Here is a 17573-nt window from a genome sequence, read left to right on the forward strand (position 1 = left end):
CCTAAGCAAGCAAGCGAACTTAATATGAAGGATTAAAAATTAACCCGTAAAAACAAAGTTTTTCACTATAAATCCTTTATATGCGTGGCATCGGTTTTATTTTATTATTCATTTCTGTTTTTTTAGTAAGAGTTTCATTTTTATCACATTGGTATTTTAAATTAAATATTTAAAAAAATTTCCTAAAAAGTGGAAAATTTTGGAATTTTTTTTTCACGAAAATAAATTGTCACGCACAACGAGTCTGTGTGCAAAATGTCAGCTCGATTGGATCACGGGAAGTGGTTTAAAAAATGACCGAAAGATTTGCACGGTCGTTAGCGCGCAAGCAAGCACGCAAGCAAGTGAACTAAATATAAAGGATTTAAAAAAGACCCAGAGTGTTACATTCGTTTTTTTTCTTAATTTAATTTGGTTAAATTGCAGATTTAGTTTGATGTGTATGCAGCAAACCCATCTGTGCAGGGTATATAAATGTTGTTTCCCTAGTGTGGATAGAAAATCCTATTCAAGCGACTTCAGCGTCTAACCTTCCAGTGTTAAGTCATCTTTCACTTTATGACACAAAGTGATGCACTGCTAGCTGCAGAATTCTGAACATGAATCTCTTCGTCGTGTTTGAGGCGATGTAATGCCAAAATTGAGTTTTATTATTATTTAAAGTATGGATACTCTTAAAAGTGTATGCATGCCAACAAATTCACACCTTCGCAGACGGATACAATGCAGCTTATTATCTTTACTTGAAAGGCACTGACAGCAAATTAAGCTTCGCAGTTCTGTTTCACGGCAACTTGTGATTCCTCCGCTACCTTCAGCACGAATGCTCAAGACTTCATAACAAGCGCGGCAAACGGAACTTTCGACAGAGCGAGATATCAAATCGTCGTTCGGTGGCAATTAAAGCTGGCGAACGTTGTAATGTTCTTGCACACAGTGGTTGGGTTGCATGTATGTCGTGTTCAGTTTCATGGCGTTCGTATGGGTGGTTATCTTAAAGCAATTGCAAAAAGCGAGTCCAAGATGAAAACTGCTCCGCTGCCATTTGGGCGATTGTTGTGTGCGCTCACAATGTGGACTGTGAACGCGGTGTACATATTAGCTCGTGTTCGGCAAAAGCATTCACGGCAGATTATATGTCATGCCACTTGCGCTATTGTTAAAGGAACTCGTGAATTTGAGATCCAGCGCTCTTAAGAAAGGCGACGCGCCCGTATTTATGTGGCATCGTTGTACATTCCTCATTATCATCATCACCACCACCACGGTGAAGACCCCACGAAGCACGGTCTCTTCAGCCCGATCTCTTCAGCGCCATCTCTTCAGCCCGATCTCTTCAGCCCGATCTCTTCAGCGCCATCTCTTCAGCGCCATTATCTCCTCAGCGCCATCTCTTCAGCCCTATCTCCTCAGCCCTATCTCTTCAGCCCTATCTCCTCAGCGCCATCTCTTCAGCCCTATCTCTTCAGCGCCATCTCTTCAGCCCTATCTCTTCAGCCCTATCTCTTCAGCGCCATCTCTTCAGCCTTATCTCTTCAGCGCCATCTCTTCAGCGCCATTATCTCCTCAGCGCCATCTCTTCAGCCCTATCTCTTCAGCCCTATCTCTTCAGCCCTATCTCTTCAGCCCTATCTCTTCAGCCCTATCTCTTCAGCGCCATTATCTCCTCAGCGCCATCTCTTCAGCCCTATCTCTTCAGCGCCATCTCTTCAGCCCTATCTCTTCAGCCCTATCTCTTCAGCCCTATCTCTTCAGCCCTATCTCTTCAGCGCCATTATCTCCTCAGCGCCATCTCTTCAGCCCTATCTCTTCAGCCCTATCGCTTCAGCGCCATCTCTTCAACGCTCTCCTCTGCTGCCCCGTGGTCCATCGCATCATCTGTTGTTGTTATTCCTTCCGATGGCGACTCCGATGGTGACCAAAGCCATTCGTGTTCCGTAGTTCAAATCGAGGGAACGAACGGCTCTGTATCGATCCGCAGGAGCTGCACACTGCGCTGGGAACCTGGCGACCCGAGTTCGATTCCCAGCCACAGCCAACGACAGTGGCGAGTGATCACTGGGTCGATCCTGGGGTACCCACAGCCGCCTCCTTCACCAACCCAGTCCAAGCAACCCCCCACGACCGACATGGCACGGGGAGGATTTCATCCAGCAGCGGCCTGACAAAGCACTGAGCGTGATTATAACCGTGAAAATGGTTGAGTTAACTAAGTAATGACTTCAACAAGACCAGAAGCTCTGTTCATTAAGCCGTCGTCACTCGAGTGGGGCGACACAATGTGAAAGCTTGTCATAGTCCACACGACCAACGGTTTTTTTAAAATGTACAAGATCAAAACACTGATAACTTCTTCATAGTCAATTGCAGAGCAGGCCTTATCTATTTGTATAATTTGGATAGTCACTGCTGCGTGAAGCGGTGGAACGTCTCAATGATGAATTAATGGTAGCCTGTCAGCGATTCTTCATATTGTAATCAATGCTGAGACTTGCCGTGTTAAATGAGAATCTAAACTCGGGTTCAAAGTTCACCGGGCCAACATTAAGCAACCTGATTTATTATTACTCGGCAACGTTTCATCTTGGCATTCGATTCACAACGCACATGGCCACGATGCCCTGCAGCCTACCCATGAAGAACGTAACATTTCTGCCAAGTATTCAACCAAAGGTACATCTGCCGTATTGCCGATCCAGTTCTGTTTTTCTCTCTGGCGCGTCTGCCTCACTGCGTCTGTCTCTTCCCATCGTTGCCACTCGCGAACGGCACTTGCCCCAACAGCCCGTTGAGCTTACACGGGGGATCTTTGTCTCTTGTCTCCACCCCATGGCATCTTTCAGCGCTCTTCTAAGGCCTCGCATTACGAACGCGATGAGGATTTACATCGCGATTTAAAGCTTTCGTGACTGCAGGGATTCATCTTCTTGGTTATTTCGGTAAAGTCACGTAGAAAGGAAATAATACAATAATAATAAAATAAAAATAAAACATAATCAAATAATTTGATAACGTTTTATGTTTTTTATTTTATTATTTTCCTTCTACGTGACTTTACCGAAAGAACCAAGAAGATTTACATCGCGTCTAAATCTCATTCCGTCGCCGTAGAGGCTGTCGAGAAATTTTTTTATTTTTTTCAAATCATCTCGATCGAAAACTCATTTCTTCACAACTGCTCCTTGTTGTATCCAGTTCGCTGTCCTCCCCCCGCACCTCCGATTAGCGCGGTTCGCTACGTGCGGTGCAAAGGAAGTTCAACGTGCCGTCCATACAGACTAGAAAGTCGGAATAAAGAGAAGGTCTTGATCCTGGACTTGAACAGGAGCAGGGGAGTCGACAGCACGGACGGGAATGAGCTCAACGCTGCAGGCTGCCCTGCCACCCTGCGACTCCTTGCCTGCTTTGCTGCTACTAAGCACTTTGGGGCCGTCCATAAATGACGTCACGCACCTGGGGGGGGGGTCAGACATTTGTGACGATGTGTGACGATGGGGGGGGGGGGGGGGTTGAGAAATGTGACGCCACATAAAAATGCGCAACTTTAAATGAATATAGACAATACGTTCTACTTAATTAAATATACTTTTTAATAAACGTTTTATTCTACAACAGTGCAGCGCTACATTAAATACGCACTACAATGGCAATAGTTTAAAGCGATTTGAACCATGTTTTTTTTATTTTTTTTTGGGGGGGGGACAGAGCTTTGTGACGTCATATTTGAGGTGGGGGGGGGTCTGACTTTTTGTGACGCCGTGTGACGAAGGGGGGGGGGGGTAAAAAATCATCCAAAATCGCGTGACGTCATTTATGGACGGCCCCTTTGTCGCCCTCTGAACAGGCCGCAGCGCCGTAGCTCGTTAACCCACAACGAGACCGTCAATCGCTCGCCGCTCTGGAATCCGAGTGGCTGCATGGCTGTATCTGTACGTTACGTACGCTGAACTTCTTTCGCGCCGTACGTAGCCAACCGTGCTAATCGGAGGTGCGATTATCACGGTGCAACAATATCCGCTTTTCCTCGGGGGGGGGAGGAGCAAAAAAGAATGCGTCCGCGTGGGTTGCGTAATCCTCTCCAGCGCGTGTTTTACCCTTGGAGGTGTTTCATGATCGATGGCGCGATGGGACGACTGGTCAGGGGAGAATCGCATTTGCAAATATCTCGCTCTGGTTCATGTCTCCAAGCATGGGGCAAAAGAGCCATTTGCTCAATTTGGCCGGTTTTCAGCGAGATAAATGCTGAACGGCAATTCAACTTGAAATGCTGCAGGTTCGTTCATGTAATGATTATTCTACATCCTTTGTGGTTGTCTTTATTCGCATTTCCGAGGTGTGGTTTGTATTGGGTGGGATGAATTTCGTTTCTAAAAGAACCATGCGGTGGGGGGAGCGGGTGGGCGGGTGCGTTATTATTACCGACTGTGACCGACTGTGATCACCCAGGAATGTCTGTCCTTAACGCTCGTGACGTCACGTCGACCAGCCCCGCTCATTAATATTCATGTGCTGGTGACGTCCTCCAAATGGACACCCCCCCCACCCCTCATTAATAATCATGAGCGGGTGACGTCACTCCACATCAAACAGCCCCCCTCATTAATAATCATAACCAGGTGACATCCTTCAAATGGACACCCCCCCCTCCATTCATAATAATTAGCGGGTGACGTCACTCCACATGGGGGGGCGAGGCGCCTCCTCCCCCCTCCTCAGCGTCAACATACAACCCTCACTACAAAGGCAGAACCCTCAAGTCACGTGGTCTCCGTAACGCTGCTGAGACATCAAAGTAAAAAGGACGTCTTGATGAACCTTTACATGAAATAGGTCTGTGTCACCGCGCCCTTACTAATTGCACACGAATGGATGCAATGCATATCACGTCGCGGGCTGCTCTTCGCTTGCAAGTTTCACATTTACTGCAATACACCCGTCCTTGGACGGGCACAAGGCGAGTATTTAATATTCTTCTTTGCGAGATGGGAGTGGCACCCCCTCTCCCCTCTCTCCCCTTGCCAGTCAAAGTCTTCCTCCTCCTTGGACCACCTCATTCACTTTGCTCTTCAAGGAGGGGGTGTGGGGCTTCATTGGGGGATGCTTAGCGGTGCTTCATCGTGAAGTTGCAAGGGTTATAACTTGATGGTAGGTTTACTCAAATTGGAAACTAATTTCTTCCAAATTGAAAACTCATTTCTTGAGAACTGCGTTTTGTGTTTAGTTTGTTGTCCTTCCCCCGCAACTCCGATTAGCACGGTTGGCTACGTACGGTGCAAAAGAAGTTCAACACACATACGTACACACGACTGATGGACGGACAGAGAGAATGCATACATGTCTTTGACAATTTAAAAAAGCTTCACACAGCACACAATGCATTACTAAGGTTTCAGCCTGTTAATTCGAGTGGATGTATTCTTTTGTAGAGCGGCGCAGATATGTAAACATAATACGACTGATGTCTTGGGGGGTGTTACGGAACACCGCACAAGGCCAATTTCCCTTCAGAGATCTGTTTTTCGTTTGGTCACGCACAACCACTCCCTCGACGCGACACCGGGCTGACCTGCTCCCTACTAGGCCTGGTCCTCCACTGTGGCTCCCAGCTATGGAGCAGGACTTTTGTCGGATTCTCAAAAACTCGTACCAGTTAGTATCCGAGTACTGTGCTTCCATTTTTAGAATGTAACGAGATCGCGGTTAAATTTTTTTGAAGGTTTTTTTTTAAATACCCCGTAGCATAATTTTTTTTTTAAAGGTTGAAAACAAAAGATTGGCTTGGGTGGCTCAGAGGTCAGAGGTCGGAGTAAGGAGATGGCACCACTGAGGTCCAACTTTTAAATCCAGGCAGCCACCTGGTGTGTGGCTCAGCGGTCACTTGAAGGGATCTCAGAAGTAGTTCTGTCATATCCCCTTCAGCAGCCTGTTTTGAAACTCGCGGGATACAGTTCCCCATGACAGTGCCAAGTGAGGTCTTCGTTTCGTGGCATGGCACCAGTAGCACAATTGGGAAGACATTCGAGAAAATTAAAATATTTTTTTAGGAAAAAAAGATGTCGAAGGTGAAAAGTGGTAAATGATATTCTGATATTCTTGGTTCTTTCGGCAAAGTCACGTAGATAAAAAAAAATGTAAATAAAAAATAATAAAATACAATTTTCAATGCTTTTTTTAATTAATTTTAGTTGTTTTTGTTCTGTTTTCTATCTACGTGCATTTACCGAAAGAACCAAGAATATGAATTCCTGCAGTCACGAACGTTTTCAGTCGAAATTATAATCTCATCACATTGGATGTAATACAAGGACAGCAGCTGCCAATGCATTTAATAATCATGGTGATAATACTGATAATACTGTCCTTGATCCAGTGAAGCCTCACTGAGTACCACGACTCTTTTACAGGAGGGTCCTGCATTGAGATGTTTGGGCAATTCCATTCATGAGGGTTTGCTATTCACTAAAGATCACTTAAACAAGCCGCGAAGGTTTCAGCTATAGCATAATAACAACTGTCAATTGTGCCGTTTAATCAACACCGTGCATATTAACATCAGCAGAGTAGTCATAAAAACGATCACTTTTTTAATTATCTAGCCACTAAGTAATTCGCAATCGGAGACTGATTCCCTTTAAGAGAAACCATCGCGAGAGTGGTGTTTTGCATGCAGCTCAGAATAATCTTAGCGCAGCGATTTCCGCTTTAAATAATAATAATGATAAAGTCAACTCCAGCGGCGGCGTAAACCCTGCTGAGCGTGGGCCTTTCGACACAAACAAATGATCGCTTGAATATTTCATGGCGAGCTTCGGTGAAACCCACTGGCAGCGGATTGTGAGCAGCGTGAATCAACGGCGCCTGTGCCCACAAAATTCACACCTTCCACTCATGCCGCCCTCGCCTCTCCCGCCATGCCGTGGGTGGCACCATCTCTCCGTCGTTTGCACCTCCAATTTGCACGGTTGGCTACGTACGGTGCGAAATAAGTTGAACATACATACATGTTCTGAGCGGCAAAGTCTTTACCGAAAGAACCAAGAAGATGAATCCCTGCCGTCACGAAAGCTTTAAATCGAAATGTTCTGAGCGGTAAAGTATTTTTTTTAATATATACATATAAATGCCCTCGTGCTTGTGGGGAGTTTTTATTTTTACCAAAACTTGTGTAGAGTTGATGATGGTGCACCTTGAGTCGCGTCAAATGATCATAAAGCATGGCTTTATTTGCATCTGCGCGTGTGTCTTTTATTCTTGATCGCAAAGTGTATCGGCTTGGACGCTCTGCATCGTGAACGCTGTCCGGAAGCGAATTTGTATCGTTTCGTATTTGTTCAGTCGTCGCTACGTCAGGGACACGAGGGGAGCTGTGGGCAGGTGTTTTGGAAGCTCGTAATGAACGTGCCGCTCTTCAGCTCACGGCCGTGTCGTAGCGATTGATTGAACGAAAGGTTTCTATTTTTGGGTTAGATCGCGTAAACACAAATGTGTCGTTCACCCACCACCACTCGTCACAGCCAATTCGTAAGGCTACTCGCGGGTTCACGACACATTTGTGTTTACGCGATTTAACCTAAACAGAGAGGAAGACCTAAGAGATCATGGCTTTACGACGATATCACAAGAGGTTGGTGCCAGAAAGATGTTGCACTGCTTGAGCACATTGGCACGAGACGGAGGAAAGTGTAAACAAGGTGGACACCTGTGGGCCATCTGCCCGTGGATGGTGATGATGATGAACCCAAATAAAACCTTTAGGATGAATAATATTGGTCGTGAAAGCCTACGTGTTCAACTGTTAAGTGATCTGCGTGCGCGCGCCAAACTTTTACAACTTTAAAGCCCTTTTTGCCTTTAAGCGCGACTGTGTGAGTCGTGATTTCTTGACAGGTAAGCCTCCTCGTGTGCTTGACGTGATGGATGATTTAATGCACACTCAATATACCCAGAGAGAGTGCATAAAAGTACGTGTGCGCACAACACTTTTATGCACTCCCTTGTCTATAAATGCGCTGCTGTAGCTCAACCACCGCCTCCACCCACCCACCCCTCCCTGGTAGGGTGCCACTTAAACCATCATCCCTCTAGCAATAAAAAAATAAGTACCAATTTATGGGGAGTGAACAGTGATTTTCCCACGCTCTGCTATGGAAAATGTGGAATTTCTGTTCGCTGGTTTAGAGCCGTCAACTGAGATGAGTGCTGCTGCAGTGCTCATTCAAACAAGGAGAAGCACACAGCTGGGAGACATTTCGGCAAAGTGGCGCACACCACCAACAACACGAGCCGTGGGTTCGGGAATTACGCACGGTGCAATGCGCTCACCGCCGCGCCACCGCTCCGCCGCTTGTGCACAAGGACGATCGTGCCACGAAGCGAGCACGGGGAACGGTTCGTGGCGTGCTGGAGACTTAACGGTGGTTGTGGGCCGCCCGTGCGTCTGTGTGTGTTTGCAGGGCAAGCGGGCGGCAGCTTCTCGCGCTGGGAGCACGCTCGCGAGCGCTACAAGGTGCGGCAGCATCGCGCCTCCGCCGACTGGACCTACGCAGGTAGAGTTCAAGTTCATGTATTGTGTATAGCCCTGTGAGCCATTCGGCTCTTGAATCGGGTGCAACCGCAACAAACAAAAAACAAAAACATCTTAAAGAGCGCCAGGCCCGCAGCACGCCTACCCCGAGCTGTGATCGGAACGCCTTCACGTGTCAGCATTTTGCTCGTCACCGGTGCAAACCTATTATTTTGTATCCGACGGCATTTACGAACGGCCGCTCACAACTTCTAGATATATGCGTTGGCATTCTAGCTTTGCTGAACTCGTTCTGCACAGGTGCGATGTCATTCAGTAGCCCGGTCTTCACGACATCCCAAACTGCGGATGTGGCACGACACAAACAGCGTCACGCATTGTTGACGACTGTCCACTAAGTTCGGCGGAGGGCTTGGAGAAATGCACGTGGCCACCAAAGTTGCTTTCGCGTGGCTCGACAATTACGCACGCGCTGAATGAAAATAGCGCCCCGGTGGCAGGCCACGCATTGCTGATGATGCTTGGTCGATTCGAAGCCTCTCCGAGACTATCTTGCCCCGACAAGTGCTCCTGGGAGAGACGAGATCAGGCAGGCGTATGTGCCAGCGAATTAAAAATGATTCCTTTTGCAGGGATTTCACAAATATCCCTGACCTACTTATATTACGGTAACAGACCGAAACAACGCAAATTCTAATTCGAAGCAAAAAAAAAACCCTTTTGTTGATTGTGTTGCAATATCAGCCCCGTTGGCTTCTGGCTGCGGCTTGCAGGAATGTGTTTGCTCGGCTGCGACCCTCGTAGATGTTCCGTCCCCCGCGTCTCTTTTGCCTCGACGCGTCAACGGAGACACAACAACAAACACAACAACAACCACAACAACAATCACAACAACAACGCCGAGCAGCGGCAATGCTCCAGAGGACCCGCACGCAAATCGACGAGCGTGCGCGCTGCAGGTTTACCCCCTCGTGATTGAATGCGTTGTCGCGATTGAATGCGTTGTCGCGATTCCGGTGGGGGGGTGGGGGGCTCACGATTTCAACCTGGAATAGACTCTGTGTGGTGTTTTTTTTAAATATCGCTGTAGATGGCAGTGGTTCGCGTGGCTGCAGAGGTGGATGTAAGCCCGTTTACACGTGTATGGGTTCATGTAAGGACACCGCAGGGTAATTCATTAATACATTGTGGCTCGGGGGAAGAGTTGCTGGAGTGGGGGTGAGGAGGTGGATTACGGTTAGGAGCGGTTTAGGAAGAGAGAAGGTGATTGGTGGAGGAGAAGAGGAGGAGGAGGGGCAGAGAGAGAGAGAACCTTCCAGAAGGTTAGAGAAGGAATGGGTTGGGGGTAGGACGGGGGGGTATAGAAGGAGGATGCGGTGAGACCACGGCTCCGTTGGGGCGGTGAATCCTCGTCCTGCGAGTGTGCCTTGCGCAAGAGATGATTCGTGCAGAATAATCCTCTTTCACATACGAGAAATAGAACACTGGAAAGGCTCGTATGTATTGCAAATTTAAGATTAGATATTTATCCATTCACCAAGTGTGGAGACGATGGGGAAAGTTTGTCATCCACTCAGCCCTAGTAATTTATGACAATCGGGACGATTATTTTCCTCCCAAAATACACGTGTCTATGGTGTTGTGAATTTCTGCACGGGTGTCTACGGTGCAGTGCAGCGTCTACAATAATGTGACCTGCGTGCCCTCGCTGTGCAAGATTATGTGGGGCTATATTTAGGTCCACCTCCCGCTGGGAGAGAGTGAAAAATACAATCGCATCTCAAATAGACCCAGAATTGTATGTCTCCTTGAAATCACTCTCGGCGGAAAAAAAACAGCTTCAATTCATCAACGTGAAACTTGATCAATGCTTGGAGTTTGCAAGGGACGAACAATGCAATACAGCACCTCAGGAAAGTTTCATTGTGAAACATGACAGTGTCAACCTGTTCAAACTCGTGCTTATTTGCATTGCCAGCCCTGTATTAGTGGTGGCAATTCCACATGACTATGACAAGAGCCAATCGTCGCATAGGTCAGCAGCTCTAAACACAGTTGGACTCTTCTTGTGGAACCTGAAAGGGTCATGTGCTGAGTCATGAATTGCACTTAAAATATTTTCAATTATGTTCAGGCATGCATTGTACCTGGTCAGTACTTCCTAGGTTTCTGTTGAAATTAAAAAAAAAATAATGCAGATTATTTTGTAAGGAAAACCTCGCAGAGTCTAAAGCCCTTTATTGGGCAGGGTCTTGCATCGGAATGTTTGGCCAGTATCATGAACGAACATTTGGCATGTGAGATCAAACAGGAGTAGCCGGAAGAAAAAAAACCAACCTTACTCATATGACACAGAGCAACACACAGATTCGATGCACAGACAGAGCCACGCTAGCGGGCGGACCAAATATATCGGCAGACTGCACCCATTGCCATGGTGCCGTCACCTCGCAGCCCTCGCAGCCACCACAAACGTAACCAGCCTCTCCATCCACACACCTTGCCCGGCTTCACAACCCAGATCCCACGAGATGTCGCCGATTCCGGCTGATTTACTTATGCAGTTGATATGCAGCATCTCGACGGGCCGCTGTTTTTTTGGGGGTGCCGAGATTTTAATTACCTCGCCCGGTATACAGGAAGTCGTGGGTTCGATTCCGAACCTGATGCCTGTTGTATATTTGGAGTTTGCACGTTCTCCCCGTGGTCGCGTAGATTTATCTGAATCGTCCGGTGTTTTCCTCCACATTTAGAAACGTTTGCTGAGAGTATCTGGCTGCTATAAATGTCAACGTGATGAGCCACTTCGTTGAGCTGTCATTTGTGGCCAGGTGGCTTCTGAAAAAGAATCAATACAGCTCAGTGGGCCTTACCTGGTAAATGAAAACATGGTAAAACATGTTGATTAATATATATATAAAAAATCAGAGGTTGTGATGATAATGATGATGGCAGCGACTATGATGGTGACAATGAGTAATGAGAATGAACAACAACAACACGCCTTTGGCTGTGTCTGCAGCAAGCACGAGGTGTACGTTTGTAAATTCCATCAAGTGAAGGGAAGCAATTGCTCTTTAAACCCAGGTGGGGTAGTCCGGAGAGTGAATGCCTTGGCGCCGCCGCACTGGAGTCTTGGGTTATTTGCCGCAGGAAACGTCACCCGTCACAGTGTTGTGTGGTCAATTTGCATCGCGCAAAAATGTGTAAACCAAAGGACGGGGTTATTTTTGTTCAAGGGTCAGAGGGAACGCTGTCTGTGTTGTCTTTTAGGTAAACCACATAGCCGTGAATATTGTAGATTTTGAAGAAAAAAGTGTACTGGCGTTAGTGATTTTAGTGGACCTTTGATACGACAGCAAACGTTTTCTGATGACTAGTCTAAACATTTTAGTCCATAAATTAAAAAGCAACCAAACAAACACAGTGTGTGTCTTGCCAAGTAAACATTAAATGCTTAATTATAGCCCATAAGCCTGGATACTTTTGTTTTCTAGCAGCATTCGTCCCACAATCTCCCGGCCGGCTTTGACCCATCAGCAGAATCAAGCCCCTGTGAAAGCAATGGGGCTGGGTTTGCGGAGGTTTTTAGTGAAAGCGCTCCGTGAAAACCATGGGACACACGCTCTTTCGTCTGTTCGCCAAATATCTCAAACGTTTGAGGTGCGATGCACAGAGAGACACTGACATAGTTTACACAGGAAATGGCAACCTGCCCACCAGTTAAAAATGACAAATGTTGCCTATCGTTCTACCGCGTCCGTCGAATCAACCCTTTCCCATTCCGACGACGTACGTGTACATACGTGTACGTCGTCGGTTTTTCTTTTAAAACGACGGCGCCGTGCCTCTCTGGATCAGGTGCATGGGGGAACCACCCCTGCAGCCTGCAGACATGTCTAGATGGGAAGGGGTGAACTGCCCTTTCCCTTCAGTGCCGCATGTTTCCTCTTAACTACTTCGCGCGATCGATAAATCCTCCTCCCGAGTGCCTCCTTTCCCCTCGGCCCACCATTCTCCCTTATTGTCTTCCAGCAGGCCGCTGTCTCTCCCAATGACGCGCCCCATCCAATCCCATCACCACAATACCGCCGCTGTCTTTCATCGTGCATCGCTCTTTGTCCACCGACTTTAGAGCCCCGTCTCTCTCTCGTTGTCCAGCTTCACCACATCGCGGGTTGTGGTGCGTGCCAGCAATGTAGGGCTTTGCAGGTAGGGTTGGTGACTCACAGATCCCATCCTGTATGTTGTGAACTTCTTTCGCGCCGTACGTAGCCAACCGTGCTAATCGGAGGTGCTAATCCTGTAGCACGACGAGGGAGTCAAACAAGTCGGTCACTGACCTATCTGTTTAGGATTTTTTGAGGGTATAAACTACAGTGTTTGTGGTTTGTATGGGTCATTAATTTACCTTCCATAAGCATAATAATCCATTGGCAATATAATAAACTGGCCTAAGACCAAAATACCTGGACTGTGCACAATCTTATCAGACCTTGGAAGCTAAGCTGGGATGAGCCTGGATAGTAATTGGATGGATGACCAGGCATAAAATTGTCTCTCGTGGTGCTATGTTGGTAGCAGACAGTAGTGCAACAACATCTACTGTACTGCCCTGCGTTCCAAGATATACACTCCCCGTCTTTACCAGCCAGTACTGACCAGCGTGGTGAAGTATGGTCAAATAACGCCCACGACCCGCACAGCATGGGGAAGCCCTCATCCAGCAGTGGATTGACAACGTACAGTCGGCAAAACATCGCGAGCAGCGCCCTCCTGATGAAGATATTAAAAAAAAAGTTTTATCTTAAATCTTGTAACGTTCTTCACCGTCGCTGATATTCCACGACAGGTCGTTGTGCAGCCATCTCTTCAGCAAAGAGCACGGCCAACGATCGTATTTTGTGGCAGCCCAGTGCGCGTTCGGTGGGTTGACATTTTTCTTGCATTAGGGGCCGTCCATAAATGACGTCACGCGATTTTGGACGATTTTTAACCCCCCCCCCTCTCGTCACACGGCGTCACAAAAAGTCAGACCCTCCCCCTCAAATATGACGTCACAAAGCTCTGCACCCCCCCCCCTCCAAAAACCATATTTCGAAATTAAAACATGCTTCAAATCGCTTTAAACTATTGTCATTGTAGTGCGTATTGAATGTGGTGCTGCACTCTGATGTTGTAGCAGTGTTGTTATAACAATTAGTGTTGTTATAACAATTATATATTTATTTAAAGTTGCGCATTTTGATGTGACATCACATTTGTCACCCCCCCCCCCCAGGTACGTGACGTCATTTATGGACGGCCCCTTATGCCCGCGTTGAATTGTGTCATGAGATCTGCTCGTGCTGTCTCGGTCACTGCAGTTGTTTTTCATCGGCCAGAAGCTGCTCATGAGAAGTGAAATAGAATTAGGATCGTGCCAAAGTCATGGCACATTACTTTATGATAAAATATATATATGAATTTTATAACTTCACTGCTGTGAACATCCATGATGGGGTTTGTTGTTTTTGCAAACTGTCAATGCACATGGCTGACTCTTAATTTTACCTTCAAACATTCATCTTGCACTTTCTAGGGAGGAAGGCAGACTCATTATCTCTGAGCCAGTCTATGCTCGAGTTTTATCCGAAACAGATACTCAAATTCTACATGAGCCTGAGGCTCCTGTGGGCTCGAGCTAAACCTACAGCGAACATTGCTACAATAACGCACGTTACTCTTCCCTTGGCCTGCTGGAAAAACACAACCTCTCGCTGCCTTCGTGCCATTGCCCTATGCAAGCCCTCTCGCCCACCAACCTGTCCTGTCGTGTCGTGTCAAGCGTCACCACACTACGGCCTCCCGCTACTTTGCTTGCTTATCTACACCGCGGCCGTACTCTCCGACAATCGCTCACCGAGACGTTCACCTGAATATCTTACGGCATATTTCTTAGCAAAATCACAGAGTGCAATATTGTTTTAATGTCCTTCTGTTGCGCATGACATCGGAGCTTTAGTCATATTTTTTCATTATCGTCATAAGTTTTTCAAAATATATAACATACCTGCGTGGAAAGTCTTGAGGCGCTCCAAAGGTTTTGGCTTTTGAAATCCCATGCACACACACACGGGTTAAAGAAATCCAGAAACAAATTACGGTAAGCATCATCAACAAATATTACAAAGCGTAAAGACGTTCTACTCAACATAGAGTGCTGCAGATTGAGCGCTCGATGGAAAGTCTAACATTACCGACTTTCAGACGATGTATTAATTAAGAAGAGGTTTTACCATTTCTGGCACTACAACAGGAGGTGTTAATATTTTGATTTACACTTTCGTGACTGCAGGGATTCATATTCTTGGTTCTTTCGGTAAAGTCACGTAGAAGGGAAATAATAAAATAATAAAAATATTAAACAATCAAATTCTCACGACGTTTCGACTGCAACACAAGCAATCATCATCAGAAAGAACCAAGAATAGGTGTTAAGCTGTTTAAACACCAAATATAAACCTTTTGCAAGGAATCAAGTCTGCATTAGCCACACGTATTTGTGATAAACATGCGAACAAACATACAATGATAATATCTGGCATTGTCTTGAAACTGATTGGCCTACACCAGAGACAGCAGGCTTCTTTAGGGCCTCGTCTCACCAGTATCAGACCAGAGAACGCCAAAAGACCATTCGCCTATTGGCGTTGTTTGCTTGCATGTTTTGTTTGCATGTTCACCACAAGTACGTGTGGTTAATGCAGACTTGATTCCTCCCAAAAGGTTTCTATTTGGTGTTTGAACATCTTAACTCCTGTTTTAGTGACAGAAAGGGTAAAACCTATTCTTATTTTTTCATCCTTTGATACTGGCAAAAAAAGGTTCAATTTTGATGTATTAATTGCGACCCCGTCAAGGTAGACACCACATGCTCTGGGGCAACGAGTTCTATAATTGAGGAGCAAAAACCGTGAAAGTTTAATCTGAAGCTTGAACGTGACAGCTGCTAGGTGAGCCGTCTTGATGAGTTTAGTGACAATATTTACATCCAGCCCGGTGGGCACTGTGACACGGGACGTCCCCAATGCACCGTCTGAGTTAAAATCCCTGTCAGCGAATGACTCCCTGCAGGGTCAATGAAACGAAGCACCACTTTAAAGGAAGTCAACAGTGATTGTCCTGTGGAGAAACTGGCTCCAGCTTATCAGAAACTGCACCCTCAACGACTGCCTCATAGGCAGCCAACAACAGATGAACAACAAGCCCCAATGGTTGTTTAAACGTGGAGATGATATTGACTTGTTTTATAAATAAATACGTCTTGCTTTTTTTTTGTTCGAGCACATCTCTGGGCCCTTCGCAGAATCTTGTAAATCCGTTTGCTGGCCACACAAGGATCGGTGATGGCGGTGGTGATGGACACCTTGACTGAGATTTTAACTCATGTTCTACCGATCTAACAAGGCTGCAATGTTTTCAGTTGTCTACTCTGGCACGGCCATAGGGTGGGTTTTTGTCAGTGAGTGGGAGGATTGAAAACAAAACATGTTTTGCCCGTAGCAGTAACATCACTCATGCAGATTGAGGGTTGCGTTCATTCTCACGATTACTGTACTTTACGTCTATCAAGCTCAGTGACAAATTGGAAGTCGCACGTGCGGTGCAGGTGGGTGTTCGCACAGCTGCAGTACACAATTATAGACACACAGAGGTCTGCCACCTGAAAATATGAAGAAAAAAGCCTTCGCAGCCAACGGAGCTCACTATGTGTTGTTATGGAAAATATTGGGCAATGGAATTGATGGGCAACGTTTGCTGGCCGCACAAGGATGATGATGATGGTGGTGGAAACCTTGACTGAGATTTGAACTCATGTTCTTATGGTTTAGGGCTCTTTTGCTGGAACTGGGCGAATGCCTGACTGTAAATCTATCACGCTCTCCTCTATTTATCCAACTGTCTGTAGCCAGTTGCAGAAACTACCTTCAGTGAATATCTACTGAATTCTCCTAATTCGGATAGGAATCTAAGACAATGTATCACTTCGGTTGTTACAGGGAACTGACCACTCGCTGGAACTCAAAAATCCTCGTTCCGACATTTCGCTCACCCCAAAGACCGTCGACGTTTGAAACGCAAAGCCTTGCCACGATCTTCACCAAGCTTCATTTCAGTGTACACAGTTCATCGATGCGTCCCCCAAAGAATCGTCTAAAATTATCTCACGCGTCTTTTTTAATGCGATAAACAAATAAAAACGTACACTTGCATTTATTTGAAAAATTCTAATCGGCCCATGTTTTCTAGCCCTGTTCCTGTTCACTCTTTGTGTCTTCGCCGCCCGGTTAATATTTGAGCAGAGGTCTCGAATTACAAAGAGTCAATACGCGGGGCACGCAAGCCCCGGCGAGCCGGTAATTGCGGGCGAAATTGCGGATCGGAGGGGCGCCCCTGTGATGTGGCCGCGATAAAACTCCCCTCGCGGACCCACGGAAGGAAATGAGGTCTCTGGCGAGAGAAAATGAGGTTGCGGGAGGTCAGCCCTGAGCCTGACCGTGAAAAGAGATAATACACCGGGGCCCACTCCAGGCAAGAGGGCACGGGTTCACATCGTCCGGTCCGGGTTTGCGAAATCTGAACCCTTACGGGACATGCAAACTTGCGGGAGTTGCCTGCGCTCCTCGCGTGTCAATGCAGCAGACGGCGTGTGGCAGTCCCTCGACTCGTGGCCGGATTGGCTGCAGCCTCCGATGAGCACGGTTGGTTATGCACGGTGCGAAAAAAGTTCAACGTGCACACGTACGTACGACCTGTCGCAGGGTGTTTAAGCACCGGTGCTGCTGCCTCCACGAGAGAGTCCGAATCTCGGCGGGTGGCGCAGTGTGGTTGGCACGGGCCCTGTCTAATGTCACCCCTTGTGCGTCGCCTGGCGTCTGGGCCCCCTGTGGGCCGAGCTCCCTGGTGCAGCTGCACCGCCTGCACACTCCGTAGCTACGCGACTCATTCCCATTGCAGTGGCAAACCGGCATCTGCGAAGTCGAGAGCTTGCCTCACGAGTGTCAAC

The 17573-nt window shown here is 47.0% G+C and overlaps 1 protein-coding gene across 6 annotated transcripts in view; it reads left to right on the forward strand.

The window, feature by feature from the left end:
• The window catches only part of LOC133351669 (receptor-type tyrosine-protein phosphatase gamma-like), a 169149-nt gene that overhangs the window by 28886 nt on the left and 122690 nt on the right, over positions 1-17573 (forward strand). For all 6 annotated transcript variants that reach the window (XM_061567057.1, XM_061567055.1, XM_061567054.1 and 3 more), the window contains one exon: positions 8454-8546. In XM_061567057.1, the coding sequence (XP_061423041.1) occupies positions 8454-8546 (93 nt within the window). The remainder of the gene's footprint in view (positions 1-8453; positions 8547-17573) is intronic.

This window comes from Lethenteron reissneri, chromosome 38 (assembly GCF_015708825.2).
Source record: "Lethenteron reissneri isolate LAM-NWPU_2019-01 chromosome 38, ASM1570882v1, whole genome shotgun sequence".
Classification (NCBI taxonomy): domain Eukaryota; kingdom Metazoa; phylum Chordata; class Hyperoartia; order Petromyzontiformes; family Petromyzontidae; genus Lethenteron; species Lethenteron reissneri.